The 13,244-nt window shown below is 37.1% G+C and overlaps 3 protein-coding genes across 4 annotated transcripts; 1 reads left to right on the plus strand and 2 right to left on the minus strand.

The window, feature by feature from the left end:
• Positions 1–201: 201 nt before the first annotated feature.
• avpr2b.1 (arginine vasopressin receptor 2b, tandem duplicate, 1) lies at positions 202–3,258 on the minus strand. The gene is made up of 2 exons (XM_058779368.1): positions 1,893–3,258; positions 202–1,228 (listed from the first exon to the last, which is right to left on the minus strand). Exons 1-2 carry the CDS (start codon positions 2,785–2,787, stop codon positions 1,020–1,022), a joined length of 1,104 nt encoding a protein of 367 aa, XP_058635351.1. The 5' UTR covers positions 2,788–3,258; the 3' UTR covers positions 202–1,019.
• A 361-nt stretch (positions 3,259–3,619) lies between these two features.
• trnt1 (tRNA nucleotidyl transferase, CCA-adding, 1) lies at positions 3,620–7,889 on the minus strand. Of its 2 annotated transcripts, none has more exons than XM_058779367.1 (8): positions 7,557–7,629; positions 7,115–7,263; positions 6,604–6,797; positions 6,285–6,423; positions 6,045–6,171; positions 5,720–5,913; positions 5,241–5,494; positions 3,620–4,638 (listed from the first exon to the last, which is right to left on the minus strand). In XM_058779367.1, exons 2-8 carry the CDS (start codon positions 7,254–7,256, stop codon positions 4,390–4,392), a joined length of 1,299 nt encoding a protein of 432 aa, XP_058635350.1. In that variant the 5' UTR covers positions 7,257–7,263; positions 7,557–7,629; the 3' UTR covers positions 3,620–4,389. The 2 variants fall into 2 exon arrangements, with proteins under 2 accessions (XP_058635350.1, XP_058635349.1); XM_058779366.1 differs by having other exon boundaries at positions 3,621–4,638; positions 7,507–7,889.
• A 47-nt stretch (positions 7,890–7,936) lies between these two features.
• On the plus strand, positions 7,937–10,898 carry arl6ip5a (ADP-ribosylation factor-like 6 interacting protein 5a). The gene is made up of 3 exons (XM_058779369.1): positions 7,937–8,316; positions 9,337–9,554; positions 9,796–10,898. The coding sequence occupies exons 1-3, from the start codon at positions 8,138–8,140 to the stop codon at positions 9,969–9,971; spliced, it is 573 nt and encodes a 190-aa protein (XP_058635352.1). The 5' UTR covers positions 7,937–8,137; the 3' UTR covers positions 9,972–10,898.
• Positions 10,899–13,244: the final 2,346 nt, after the last annotated feature.

A 13,244-nucleotide genomic window follows, 5' to 3' on the forward strand; every position in this document is an offset into this window, starting at 1 on the left:
CATATTAGAATGATTTCTGAATGATCATGTGACACTGAATAAATAATAATAATAATAATAATATACTGAAAATTCAACCTTGCATCAGGTATTGCTCTCTTTTTTTTTTTTTTTTACTGTATTTCTGATTGAACAAATGCTGAGCCTTCTTGAAAAACAAAACTTTTGACTGATTCCTGACTTTCTGACCAGTTTGTACATCATGTATTGGTGGTTGCTACACATTTCCCTCCCCTGCATTGTGAGAATCGGAACTGTATGTACTGTTTTTGACACGTCTTCACACATTTTTTTTTTTTTAACCTCCGGGGGTGGGTTATAGCTTTAATTAAAGGGGTCAGTCATGCTCTTTTATCCTGTTAGCTGTGCCTTTGCTTCTGCCTTTTCACCTGAAGCCCACAAGTCTCAAAGCCACAAATTACATTAAAAACATACCTTTCAAACATGAACTGATTCCAATGCCAAACGTTAAAGCACTTTATTGACACAAAAAACGGTGAACATGTACAGACATTTTCATAACAATATCCACCACACAAGTAGTCAGATCAACAGATTTCTCAATATTTAAAAACACTGTATTTTGTACACCACTGCGACTGTGATTAGGACACCACACACTGTGAGCAATTTGTTTTCCTGGTTTCTATGTACAGCTAAATAATAGAAATAATAAAAATCACCAAGTGACTATGACCAGTTTTGAAAATTTAGGGGCAAATGAAAGGAATGGAGAATCGTCGGGAGATAAAATTGGAGTTTAACATTAATTCAGTGTAAAAAAGTATCATACACCTCCAAAGCTGTTTGATACACTTCACAATGAGATGCCAGTGATTTTCTTTACATAGAAGTACTGTAATAGCACCGGTACAGTGATGTATCAGATGGTAATGGTACTGTGATATATACAGTAGTACTGAACCATATGCATGTACTATTTACATATACTCCTTCGTACTTCAAAGAATACTAACATGGTACATGTTCATGGCATGTTTGTTAGTGTTGTTTCATTTTCACCGTATGTCAGAGTGGCTTTTGAAGCTCAGATAAAGAGAGCTGACCATTGTAGCTTCCTCAGGCAGCGACTCCTTCAAGTCTGTATGCTTCATGCACAGGAGAGTTCCCAACAGTTTGGGGAACTTCACAGTAAAAAGCAGGTAGATACATGGATTGGCAACACTGTTCAGGCTCGACAGCAACATGAGGATGGTGAAGGTTGCAGCTGAAATATTAATATATATATGGTTAGATAGTAGACATTATATCTGAACACATTCTTAATAAATATCCGAAACATTTCATATTGATTGAGCATAGCTCCAGGTAACATGTAGGGGAGAGTGGGGAGTGTTGGAACATAATTTGGAACATCTTCCATTAGCTTAACCAATCAGAAATGAGTTACAGAGGTGACATCATATACAAATGTGTGTGTGTAGTTTGTATTAAGCGTTTTATAATATGGTGTAATTTCCATTCACATTTGGTTTAATTGTATTTTTAATGAATTGTTTGCTTTTTTTACAGTTTAATAAAAACTCCAAGGTCACATCACAATTCCCCTGATTGAAATTATGTAGCTCTATAAATATTTAAATAATAATAATAAAACGATATCTGATGACATTATTCAGGATGTGAAATTTCCCAAAGTCTCCACTTTTTAATCATTTTCTTTAACTACTATTTTATATTTTGTTATGTTTGTCAGTAGCCTATAGGAGACGATATTAAACAGAAATATTAGTTAACTTGTGTCACCTTGTATCAGTCCTATTGTTTCTGCAAAGGCATATCTCAACAGCACATATTTTTACATTTAGATTAAGATGGCACAATGCAATTTATTAACACCCAAAAGTGTTTGTTATTAGACTTTCTCTTACTCTCGGTCGGAGCGTCCGCGTCCCACACAGACCACAGCTGAACGGTGAAGAACGGAGCCCAGCACACGGTGTAGGCGAGCACGATCACCACGGTCATCTTCACGGTCTTAATCCGAGACTTGGACACCGACGCCACGTTGCAGGTTCTGGAGGAAAGAGGGTGCGGGGGTCCTTCATCACGACCCTGCTGCTGCTGCTGCTGCTGGGTCTTCAGGTACAGATTGATCTGGAGCGCGCGGCAGATGCGCACCTGGCACACCGTCACGGTTACGATGGGCACCAGAAATATCACCAGCGTCGTCCACGTCACGTACGCTTTAGGTCCCCACGGCTGAATGAACTGTGCCCAGCAGTCGTAGACACCCGGGGCGATCTGAACTCTGGAGAAAATAAACAGCTGCGGGACGCTGAAGACGAACGACGCGAGCCACGCGACGCACACTGGCAGGTTCCAGCGCGCGCGTCGCCTCTGGAAAGTTACCATGGGGTTGCAGATCGCCTGATAACGGTCAACAGTCATCACAACTATCATGTAAGTGGAGGCGAACATGCCGACGATCTGCAGATACTTGACTAGACGACATACGAGGTCAGGGCCAATGAAGCGGTCGGTTATGTCCCACATCAGCTGTGGACACACCTGGAAAAAGGCGACCACCAGGTCCGCCAGGCAGAGATGGGTCACAAACACGCGCATCCTGGACATCTGCTGTTTCTTCTTCTTCCACAAAACCAGAAGCAGACCAAAGTTCAGAGTTGATGCGCAAAGAAAGATGACGCTCAGCAGAGCTATCTCGATTTGAGCTAAACGCTCGTTCCGGGGTTCATCTCCGGTGGCTTCCATCTCCAAAGTTGCATTGCTTAAGTTCAATGCAAGGACAGGCATTTTCTTCATATCTCGAGAGTTTTAAACTAGTTCAGATTTAGTAGGTGCAGTTTTATTGACCCTGCGCGCACGAGACTGTCAGTATTCACGCATGTGCGCATCTTTGGCGTGAGAGAGTGCACGGAGACTACAGGTTTTATACGTTGCTCTGGTGGATGTGGGAGGGTCTTTCATTCAGAAATACTCATGAACACAATATGGCATTGAGAAATCCACAAACTGAAAAGATGGATTGTGTGTTTTTATACAAAGACATTCACCCTTTGCCAATTTTGCTTATATTTACTCTGGACCTTCCAGATACAAATGTATTTATAATGTAGCCAACATAGGATATCTCCATTTAATTACTTATGTGACTAAAACCAATCAGGTACACCCACCAATGATGATTTGGGAGTCAATGAATAGTTCACCCGAAAATGAAAATTTATTTATAATTTACTCACCCTCAGGCCATTGATTCTATAGACAGAGAAAAATAAAAAAAATAAAAAAAAATAAAAAAAATTCACACACACATGGAAACATTTTTATAAATATCTTTTTCGTTCCACAAAAGAAATAAGTCATACAGGTTTAAAATGACATGAGGGTGAGTAAATAATGAATTTATTTTCATTTTTGGGTGAACTATCCCTTTAAATTTGACACCTTTACATTGAATTAATCTTAAAAAGCCATGGGATTGTATAAAACAATAATCAATGCAAAAATGATGACACAACTTACCCCTAACATATCAATGTGAAGCGCTTATCATATTAAGTAATTCAAACATATTAAAAATAATCCTTATGTAATCTCTGAACATCCATGGACTTTAAAGCAAGACAGCATGACACTGAACGACGTAATGTGGGTTACTTTATTTCCAAGTAAACACCTGGAGAGTTGGTTGCATAACCTTCTGATAACTATGAACTGTTGACAAAAGCAACATCATTTTTCTCATAATGAAACCATGGCTACAGCTTCATATAAGATGTCTTCTCTGCAAGAGAGCTAAATTACTCCCTTCACTATAATAATTACACCACTCATCTGAAAGGGCAAAAATCACACATCAAATAAACAAAAAAACTAAATGAACTTTGCATCATTCAATTTAGATGCATCCTTGTTCAAACCAATTATATTAATGAATGAATATGATATTATGCCAAGCTAAATCCTCATTTATATATATATAAAAAAAAGATAGGGAAATTCATGAATAATTAATAAAAGAAAACTTTTTAGAGAGTGATTATGATGCCCATGGTTCAACGACAGAGTAAATATTCCATATGTTAAGCATTCTAAATCTGAAAGTGTGCACTCTGATGCTCCAAGACATTTTCTGCACCCTGAAAACTATCCAAATAAACCATAGCCAATACAAAATCCCAAGATAGCAACCACAGATATACCTAAACCTTTGGTTGCATTGTATCTGCAAAGGCATAGGACAAAATGATTTATACGACTGCCCTGATGGTTCCTTCTCACACTACTCACTGACATGCACTTATGGACGTGCACCTTCTGTACACAGACTCATAATGCATTATTGTAAATGCATGCAGAGACATAAGCACTTTTGACACTAGTATGTTTTCTTATCTGGCATCAGGATGTGCTGAGGGTGGCCAGGAGTTCCTCTTTGCTCATCTGATAGTGGCTCTTCTTCCACATGTCCCTTAGCTCCTGAAGGATGGTGCCAATCTCTTTACCCGAGGTAAAACCCAGTTTGCGTAGGTCATGTCCACTCACTGGGAAGCGCGGGATGGACCAACTGCTCAGCTCATCTAAGAGTTTCTTTTCTCCCTGATACTTCAGCAACTCCAGGACTTTACTCTGGGAGTCCGGCTCTCTAGACTTCAACGGGAAAAAAAACAACAAAAAACAGAAAATTATATATATATAAAAAATTAAGTGTTGTTATTGGTAATTAAAACTATTTCAGAATGTTCTCGGTAATTCAAATAAATCTGAAACAAATTAAAAATACAATATACAGAAAATATAGTATTAAAAATACAGAAAAATTTATAATAGAAATTATGCATTTGCAGCTAACTAAAATAAAGTCAAAAATGTAAAGTCTAAATAAGTTAAAGCTAAATAAAAATATTTGTAAAAAATGTAATGACAAAAATACATGATTAATATTTACATAAAAAGAAACTGTTAACAGAAAATACAAAAATAAAAGCCGACTCAAAATATTAATAAATAGTACATATATAAAACTAAAATAACACCAGAATGAGAGTTTTAATGATTATGAGGATAAAGTGAGTCTTCCTGACGTTTGTTTGACAAATGGATTTTTTTTTTTTTGTATGTCAGAATATATTATATTAAATTCAATCAATTTAAATTAAAATGTTGTACACTGATTTAACTTTAAATACAACTGATGTAATGATACTTTTTTTTTTTTTTTACTATTTTAGAGCAGAAGGAAATGCACATACATCAATGATGAAATCTGTGTATGGTTTCATGCAGCCATGTTTGTCCTGTCCCTTAACGAGATCTCGTCTATATTTGACCAGGAAGATGCCCAAGTTCTTCTCCTCTCTGGATAGTTTCAGTCGCAGATCCAGTTTCTCCACATCATCCTGGCTTCGGAACAGAGCAGCTAGGATAGTCATGGGTTTAGGAGAGCAGCCATGAGCCTTCTGCCAGATCTGCTTCATCTCCTCAACATTGCCATCTGCTGGAAGACCTGCAAGAAAATACCCAGCAAGTCTGAACATTTTACATTACCATTTTTATGCCCCAAAAAATATCAAAGTTAACTTTAATTCAGAAATTGAAAGCATGTTAATCATAGAAAACTGCCCATATGACTAATAAATTTGGATGGGAAAAAAACTTTGTGCCATTGTATGTTTAGATTTTCAGCAACAGTTCCTTACAAATATTTGTATCACTACGTTTTGTTTCTCACCTGTGTACTGGACAAGGCCCAACTCATAGACAAGATCCAGCAGGTGATCAGCATGGTTTCCAACCAGCATCTTCTTCAGCTCCACCCAGATCCTCTCACCTGAGATTCCTGCCAGTCCTCTGGCATTCTCTCTTATTGCCTCCAGAGTCTTGTGTTCATGTTGCCCAGGCTCAATTGCCACCCGCCCATAAAATCTACAGAGCAATCAGACAGAAAAAAATTAAGATAAACCATATTTAAGATGGCCATTTATAGGCTATACAGTGGACTCCACCTTATATTCACCCTTATATCATTTCAAAGGCATATATTCAGTAATAATTACCTGAAATATCTCAGAATTCGAAGGTAGTCCTCTTGGATCCGTAGCGAGGCGCTGCCAACAAACCTTACTTTCCTGTTCTTGAGGTCCTCATATCCTTGGAAATAATCATAGAGAGTTCCATCTAGCCCTGTGAAAAACAATATAGGACAAATCAAATACACAAAAATGTTAATGATTCAAAATCCAAGTCAACAACAAATAAATGAGAAATGCAAAGCTAACGCAGGTGAAGTATTTTACCAAGAAACATGGAGTTGATGGTGAGATCTCTGCGCTCTGCATCCTTCTGCCAGTCAGTGGTAAACTCCACCTCTGCATGCCGCCCATCGGTCTGTACATCCACTCGCAAAGTGGTCACTTCAAAGCTCTCATCATGAAGCTATATAATGTATAAATCCGCATGTTTCAGTTTGCCTTCATAATGTTGACATTATGTGGAAAACGGTCACAAATCAAAACAGATCACCTAAACCCACTGCAGGACTTTAAAAATATGGGTTAGAGGTTTGGGGTAAAATTTTCAAGATTATAATATAAAAAACGGTATGCTTCACCTTACCCTGGCAGTGATGGTCCCATGTTTCTCTCCTTTGTTGTTTATCATCCTGACTCCTGCTGCCTGGAACATGCTCTTCATTTCCTCTGGAGTGGCTGTGGTGGCAAAATCCACATCTTCAGGCCGTTTTCCTGACAGAAGGTCGCGCACTGCCCCTCCTGCAATCCTCAGCTCAAACTGGTTCTTTTCAAACATTTCTGTTTGTCATAACAAATATCATATTTTGGACATGTTCCTTGGTAGTACAAAGTAAATTGCATGGTACACCAAAAGTTTAGACATGCCTAACTTAATGTACAAATTAAAATGCAAAATGGTTTCATTTCCATTTATGTTATTTTATAGTTTCTAGTGACTTTACTATTATTCTAAAATATGAAAATGCTGATAACAAAGAATGAGTAAGTATGTCCAAACTTCTCAATGGTACTGTATATCAAAGTGGTGATACTATCATTGTACCACCACAGTATTTCTGAAAAGGTGATGAAGACGTCAGATAAAGTGATCTTACCAGCCAGACCAACCAGCCCGTCGGTAAACAAGGACTCAAACTCTTTAGTCTTCAGCTGCATTGTGACTAATGATCTGTGAGTCCACGTGAGATGATACACTCGGTTGATAAACGAGGGGCGCAGAAATAATTTAGCCCACATCGGTGAACTTGAAGACAATAAAGTCAGTGACTGTAAATTTCACATGTCATATAAATAAAGCTTAATCTTAAATATATAAACGTTAGGTCAGTAAATAGCTAATGACTTGAGGTGACTCTTCGAGACTAACGTTAGTTCTTAAGGGGATGAACACATAACGTGATATTACCAAAGATAACACTGTGAGGTCATAATTGGAGTTACTAAAACGAACAACAAATGTAACATAAAATAAGTAATATTTATTCACCTAAAGAAAAAAAAATGAAGCTATTTCAGCACATCGGTAGTTCCACTCACGCTGCGCGCAGCCATGACAGACGTTCACCGAAGGGGCGTGGCCAGGCTACGCAAGCTTCCGGGATAGCTACGTAATGACTTTAACAACCAATGAAAATTGTTTATTTACCTTTTCAGGCTCCCATCCAGCATGCTGGATTTAGAAATACTAACATTTATTTGCATTTCTTGGCTTTATGTTTTATGTGTAAAATGTCAGCTATTAAAGTAATTCGCTTTTGTCCTCATCAGTCAAATCCTAAGGGTCATTAGGTTATCGGTTCAATGACTTTAGATTAGCTGGGGTTTTGTGAAACGGTACAAGACCCGAATCAAAAGAATGATTAGTTCATGAATTAAGTTAACGTTACCGGTTAATTCAATCAGGCAGTAAACCAGCCGTAAAGGAATATGTGAGTAGTATGATAATATAAAAAGCATTATCTCACTGATTGCATCAAGTCCTAAATATTCAAACGTGATGGTTTGTCTCCATTTAAAGTTTCCGCCCATTTAAAGCCAAAGCGCATCGCGAGAGTGAGGAAGTGATAGACCGTTACATATGCAGTGAGCAGCTGCTGGGATCCGGTTAGTTTGATTTAATGGCTAAAGTGGAGATCGCCCCTTTGAGAAGCTGGGATGATTTTTACCCAGGCTCAGAGCGCTTCGCCAAACCAGACACGCGAGATCTGGCGAAATGGAACAACAGAGTGGTCAGCAACCTGCTGTACTATCAAACAAACTATTTGGTGCTGGCAATCATTGTGTTCCTGATTGTAGGGTAAGTCCAGTAGTCTGTCTTCTTGGTGAACGTGAACATGCATGCGCAATATGGGATTTAACTGTAAACAGAATAGATAGTATTTCTAATTTGTTGTGGGCACGTCAACACCAACATCGCATTACAGAAAGTATCGCGAGAAGTAATATCTGTTCAAATTAAATGCAGTCAAGTCAGCTTTAAATGCACTGTAAATAAAGTTCTAATTCACGTAAATGTTTTTAAGCACTTTACAATGATACTGTCTATTTTGGATACGTACCAGCAATTTTCAGTACCTTATATTATCATTTGACATCATCATTGTAACTTGGTATCAGCAGCACTGTACTTTTTGTAAGAGAATTTCATGTTGCACTAAAGAAAATAAGCTGCTCTTATGCGAAGTTTTTGCCCTGTGCTATTTAGAACATGAGGTAATTCTTAGTTAAATATAGTTAGGGTAGTTAGTTGATCTGAGCACACATAGTTGTGCTGATATGTGGGCAGCTGTGTTTGTAAAATGAAGGCCAGTCTAATGTCTGGGAGATTATGGTTTGGCTCTAATATTATAGCCAGTTGCTAAGACTGAACAATATTTAAGGGTGTGATCACATGACACTGAGAATGAGCAAAGGGCACGAGAGCAGTATTTAGTCGTGTAATCATTTCACAATCATAAACTGCATGTCTATTTTCACGCAAAGATTATTATTATTTAACTGTCAAATTGATAAATTTTTATAACAACCAACATGGAAAATGCCTCCTTTTGTCAACAATATTTTGGCGTTTACACTTTTTATAACCATTAGGTGTCACTATTGACATATCCTTGCAGTGTTCTTATAAGCCTAGAAGGCTGTGAACTAAAACAAATTCATGTGAGTTTAAGGGCGTATTTAATGAGTTCACTGCTTATTTGTAAGTAGACATTGGTTGAAGTATAAATTGAAAAGATGTTTCAGACTCAAATGTAGTATAATCACTATGATTTTGTCTTCAGTCGCATCCTATCACCGTCTAATTCTCTGTGTACAGGTTCTTGAACCCTGTGAGCATGTTCACAGGTGCAGCAGTGGTTGCTTCTGTCTTCATTGGCTCTGTATGGGCAGGGGAGAACAAGGCAATCATCAAAAAATTCAAGGAGGAGAACCCTGCTCTGTTTGTGTTCCTGGTGATGGTTGTGAGCTACTTCCTCATGTCGCTCTTTGGTGGAGTTATGGTGCTCCTGCTTGGAATCAAGCTGCCTCTTCTCTGTAAGTTTCTTAAGAAAATTGTCATTATCATTATCATAAATCTAAAAATGAAAGGAGGAAAAAAAACCCAGCCTGTTTTCATGAGATGGAAATCTTTTAAATGGAATACAGTACGACTCTTTGTGGCTTGCAGGAAAACAAATGCAAAGCAGCAGTTGATTAAATCCAGATATTTATGTCATTTTAAAATGCAACGTGAAGCATCTGGAAGTTTAAAGTGTTTTGTCATTTTGCATTTCAGTGATCTTTGCACATGCATCGCTTCGCCTACGGAACATGAAAAACAAACTGGAGAATAAGATGGAGTGCGCCGGACTCAAGAAATCACCCATGGGAATCTTACTTGAAGCACTGGGTCAACAAGAAGAGAACATCAATAAAATTCAAGACTTTCTGGAGAGCAAACTCAAGGAGTGAACTCTTTCTGAGCTTCTCATTCGAATGAAGGAACCGCTTTCGTCTGGCACAGTTTCAGAAAACTATTTCAACATCTTTAATTGGCAAAGCAAAAAGTATTTTTCATAGTGTGTTTTTTTTTTTCTATTATGGAATGAAATAATTGTATTGAAAATAAGAGTGTTTTATAATGTTTGTTTACATCTCAGGTCAAATGTAAGAGAATGCAATTCAAAACGTCTTCCAAAGATTTCTCGATGACCTTTAGGGAAACGTGTCATATGTGCATATTTAAAGTTATAGTGTTTTTCTCTCCCAAAATATATTTATTCATATATTAAGACAATTCAATAATATAACATGACAATATGTCATCAGGTTTAGAGATCTTCAAATGTTCTGCAGTGTGATAACTGAAATTCTATGGCAACTGGAAACTCCTGCGGTACTGATAATGAACTGTGTTACTTTGTAGAAGATTGTTTACTTCTGTTTGTTGCTGTTAATGTGAATTGTTCATTGATGTCTTTTATCACATTGCTGATGCAGCTGGGGTTTTAGACACTCTGTTTTTGCTTTTGCTTTAATGCACAGCCTTTCTTGGCTTATTGCTTTCTTGTCACCTATTAGGTAAAATAACTCAAGGTTTAATTTCCTGACGCTATCAACCTTATTTTGCATTACGGAAGTAAGTTTTATTCTTTGAATGTGCTTTTTGTGTTACAAACCAGTGTGTTTATGATTATGATGAAGTAGAATAATATAATAACAAACACCAGTTTTCAGTATCATGTGGCATAATGGACTGACAAGTAAAATAACTGGATGCGAATGACACCAGAAGCTTCAAACATTCAACTTTTAAATGACAGCACCTGCTATTATGTTCAAAATGAGGGGGATGATCTTAAATCTATGCAAATTGTGTTAATAAAGTCACATTTGGTACCATTATGTGTTTTATTTTAATCAAATATTAATTTAGAAATCAAATTAATTGCACTCAGCAATTGTTTCGTGTTCTGCTGGTCAATATGCTGTCTTGCAACTTGAATGCAGCATCGTCATTTTAAAAATGCCATATTCACAATCGGACATGATTAAGTTATTCCACAATCAAAGTGTTTGAAAGTATTGGGTTTACAGAGATAAAGCAACTAGTAGTCAGTCAACTGATCTCAACATGCTGGCCCAACATGATCCATGTAAAATAAAACAATCTTAGGCTGATACGAGTCTTCATCTCCTGTGAGTGCACATGCCTTGAAACTTGTTTTCCAAAAGTATTCACTTCTTTGAGTAAAACCTTTTTAAAGAGGAACAAATGAACTGAGTGGACCAAGCAAGCAATGCACGTGACTGAGCAATTCTTTAGAACAGTTTCCAACAGCTGACTCTCATTACAAACTCACTGAATGCCTGAACTTGTGGACTTGCATCAAAAAACGAGTTCTTAAAATGTATGAGGAAATATGACTTTAAAGGTAGTTTATTCCCAAATCCGATCCATATTCTGTCCCTCTCCCTTATTCTATGCAGTTAGAAACAGGGTGTTTCAGAGCAGCTCACAACATCTGTGCAAACTTACCTGCAGTAAATCATGCTTAGTTCCTCCAGATCTGAACCTGCTGATTCAGCAACTTCACTTTTCATGTGTTTACACTTAAAAACAGATGCAAATCTAAGCTCTTTGAATTCTACAATGCTGAGAAAATAGCTAATAAGGAATATCAGAAATGTAAGTGAATAACTATCAATTGTTGACACACACAATGTGTTTGTGTTTTTATTTTTTATACCATGATAGAGTTCAACAGGCAACAACCACAAACCTCCTAAAACACCTACAATGGATTTATGATGGAACTCAGAATCTACTCTCCCCATCTCTAAAGGTTAAACATGACCTCATGTCTAATGACCTTCAGGTGCATAAGGTGACCATTTTTGTATACTTTTACATTGCCATTAAATTACTCTCTTTAAGTCACGTACTGGAATAATAGAGTGCTTTTTGACAACTCAGAAGATGCAGCAAGTCTGAAGAGTGAAACTCTGAAAAGTAAAAGGTTGTTAAGTACAAAATATCTTGAATCAAGTGATTTTAGGTGAGCAATTGAATTGTGGGATTGTGTAGGCCCATTTATGCACTGACATTTTGTTTGGAAAAATTTGGTAAATAAATCACCAAAGTTACAGATGATTATATTACAATAATATTATGTCTATATACTGTGAAGCTTAAGTAGGGTGTATAACCACAAACCCACTTGACAACTGGAAGGATGGTGTGTGTGTGTGTGTGTGTGTGTGTGTGAGTGTTCATGAAGGACTAAATAGATGGCCATTGTTTGCATGGGTTTGGAGTCAGCTGCGGATGACCTGGCTGATGTCTTTGTACAGCTGGTGGCTACAAGAGCAAGGGGAGGTTAGACAGAAGGGCACAGCTGCAGCACAAACATCCCAGCATACTTCAGAGGCAGTGTAGAACGGATGGCCCCGGGCCACAGTTCATCAGAACAAAGCCTCTGTATCTCTCTCATTCTCAGAGCCAAGAGCAGAGGGCAATGTGAGGGGAGAGCAATCACTTCAAGAGCTGTAGGGTGAATGTCATGAAGAAATACCACACTAAAATCAAAAGGAGAAAAAAAAAATAAAAAAAATAGCTTGACCCATTCAGATGTTTTGCATTTTGAAATCATTCTCATGATTAAAACTCACTCCCCATTTCAATTTGGGGGACAAAATGTCACATTACTTCAATACAATAATGAAAATCACTAAATTAGGCACAGAGTACAAATAATTCTACTATGATATAGCTATAACTCATATTAAAACGTTTAATATTTTATTAAATATATTTATTATATACTGTATGCATGATTAATTAATGATTGTTTTATTAATGTAAATGTTCTTTTCCGCTATGACTTTTCCCCCAGTTTATTTTGGATTGAAATATAATCTTACAGTGTATTTATTTTGTATTACATATTTTTGAAAATATATTTTATGAAAATGACACTGACTTAGAGTTTGTAGGTCAGAGGTCACAATACTTTTTTTTTTTTTTCACATTTTTTAAATGTTACTTACTTTCTATTAATCAGTTCAAGTGCGACATAAATACATGAATTATGGTTATTTATCAAAGGTGTAGCATAAAAAGCCAGCCAGCCACATGATGTGTTGTGAGCTCATTCTGTACACAGATGACTGATTGCTTATCTTCAGGGGAGTGGCTCATGTGTTCATAGCTGGAGTCTCAAAACTCGCTTTTCTGGTTTTATA

The sequence above is a fragment of the Onychostoma macrolepis genome, chromosome 06 (assembly GCF_012432095.1).
Source record: "Onychostoma macrolepis isolate SWU-2019 chromosome 06, ASM1243209v1, whole genome shotgun sequence".
Classification (NCBI taxonomy): domain Eukaryota; kingdom Metazoa; phylum Chordata; class Actinopteri; order Cypriniformes; family Cyprinidae; genus Onychostoma; species Onychostoma macrolepis.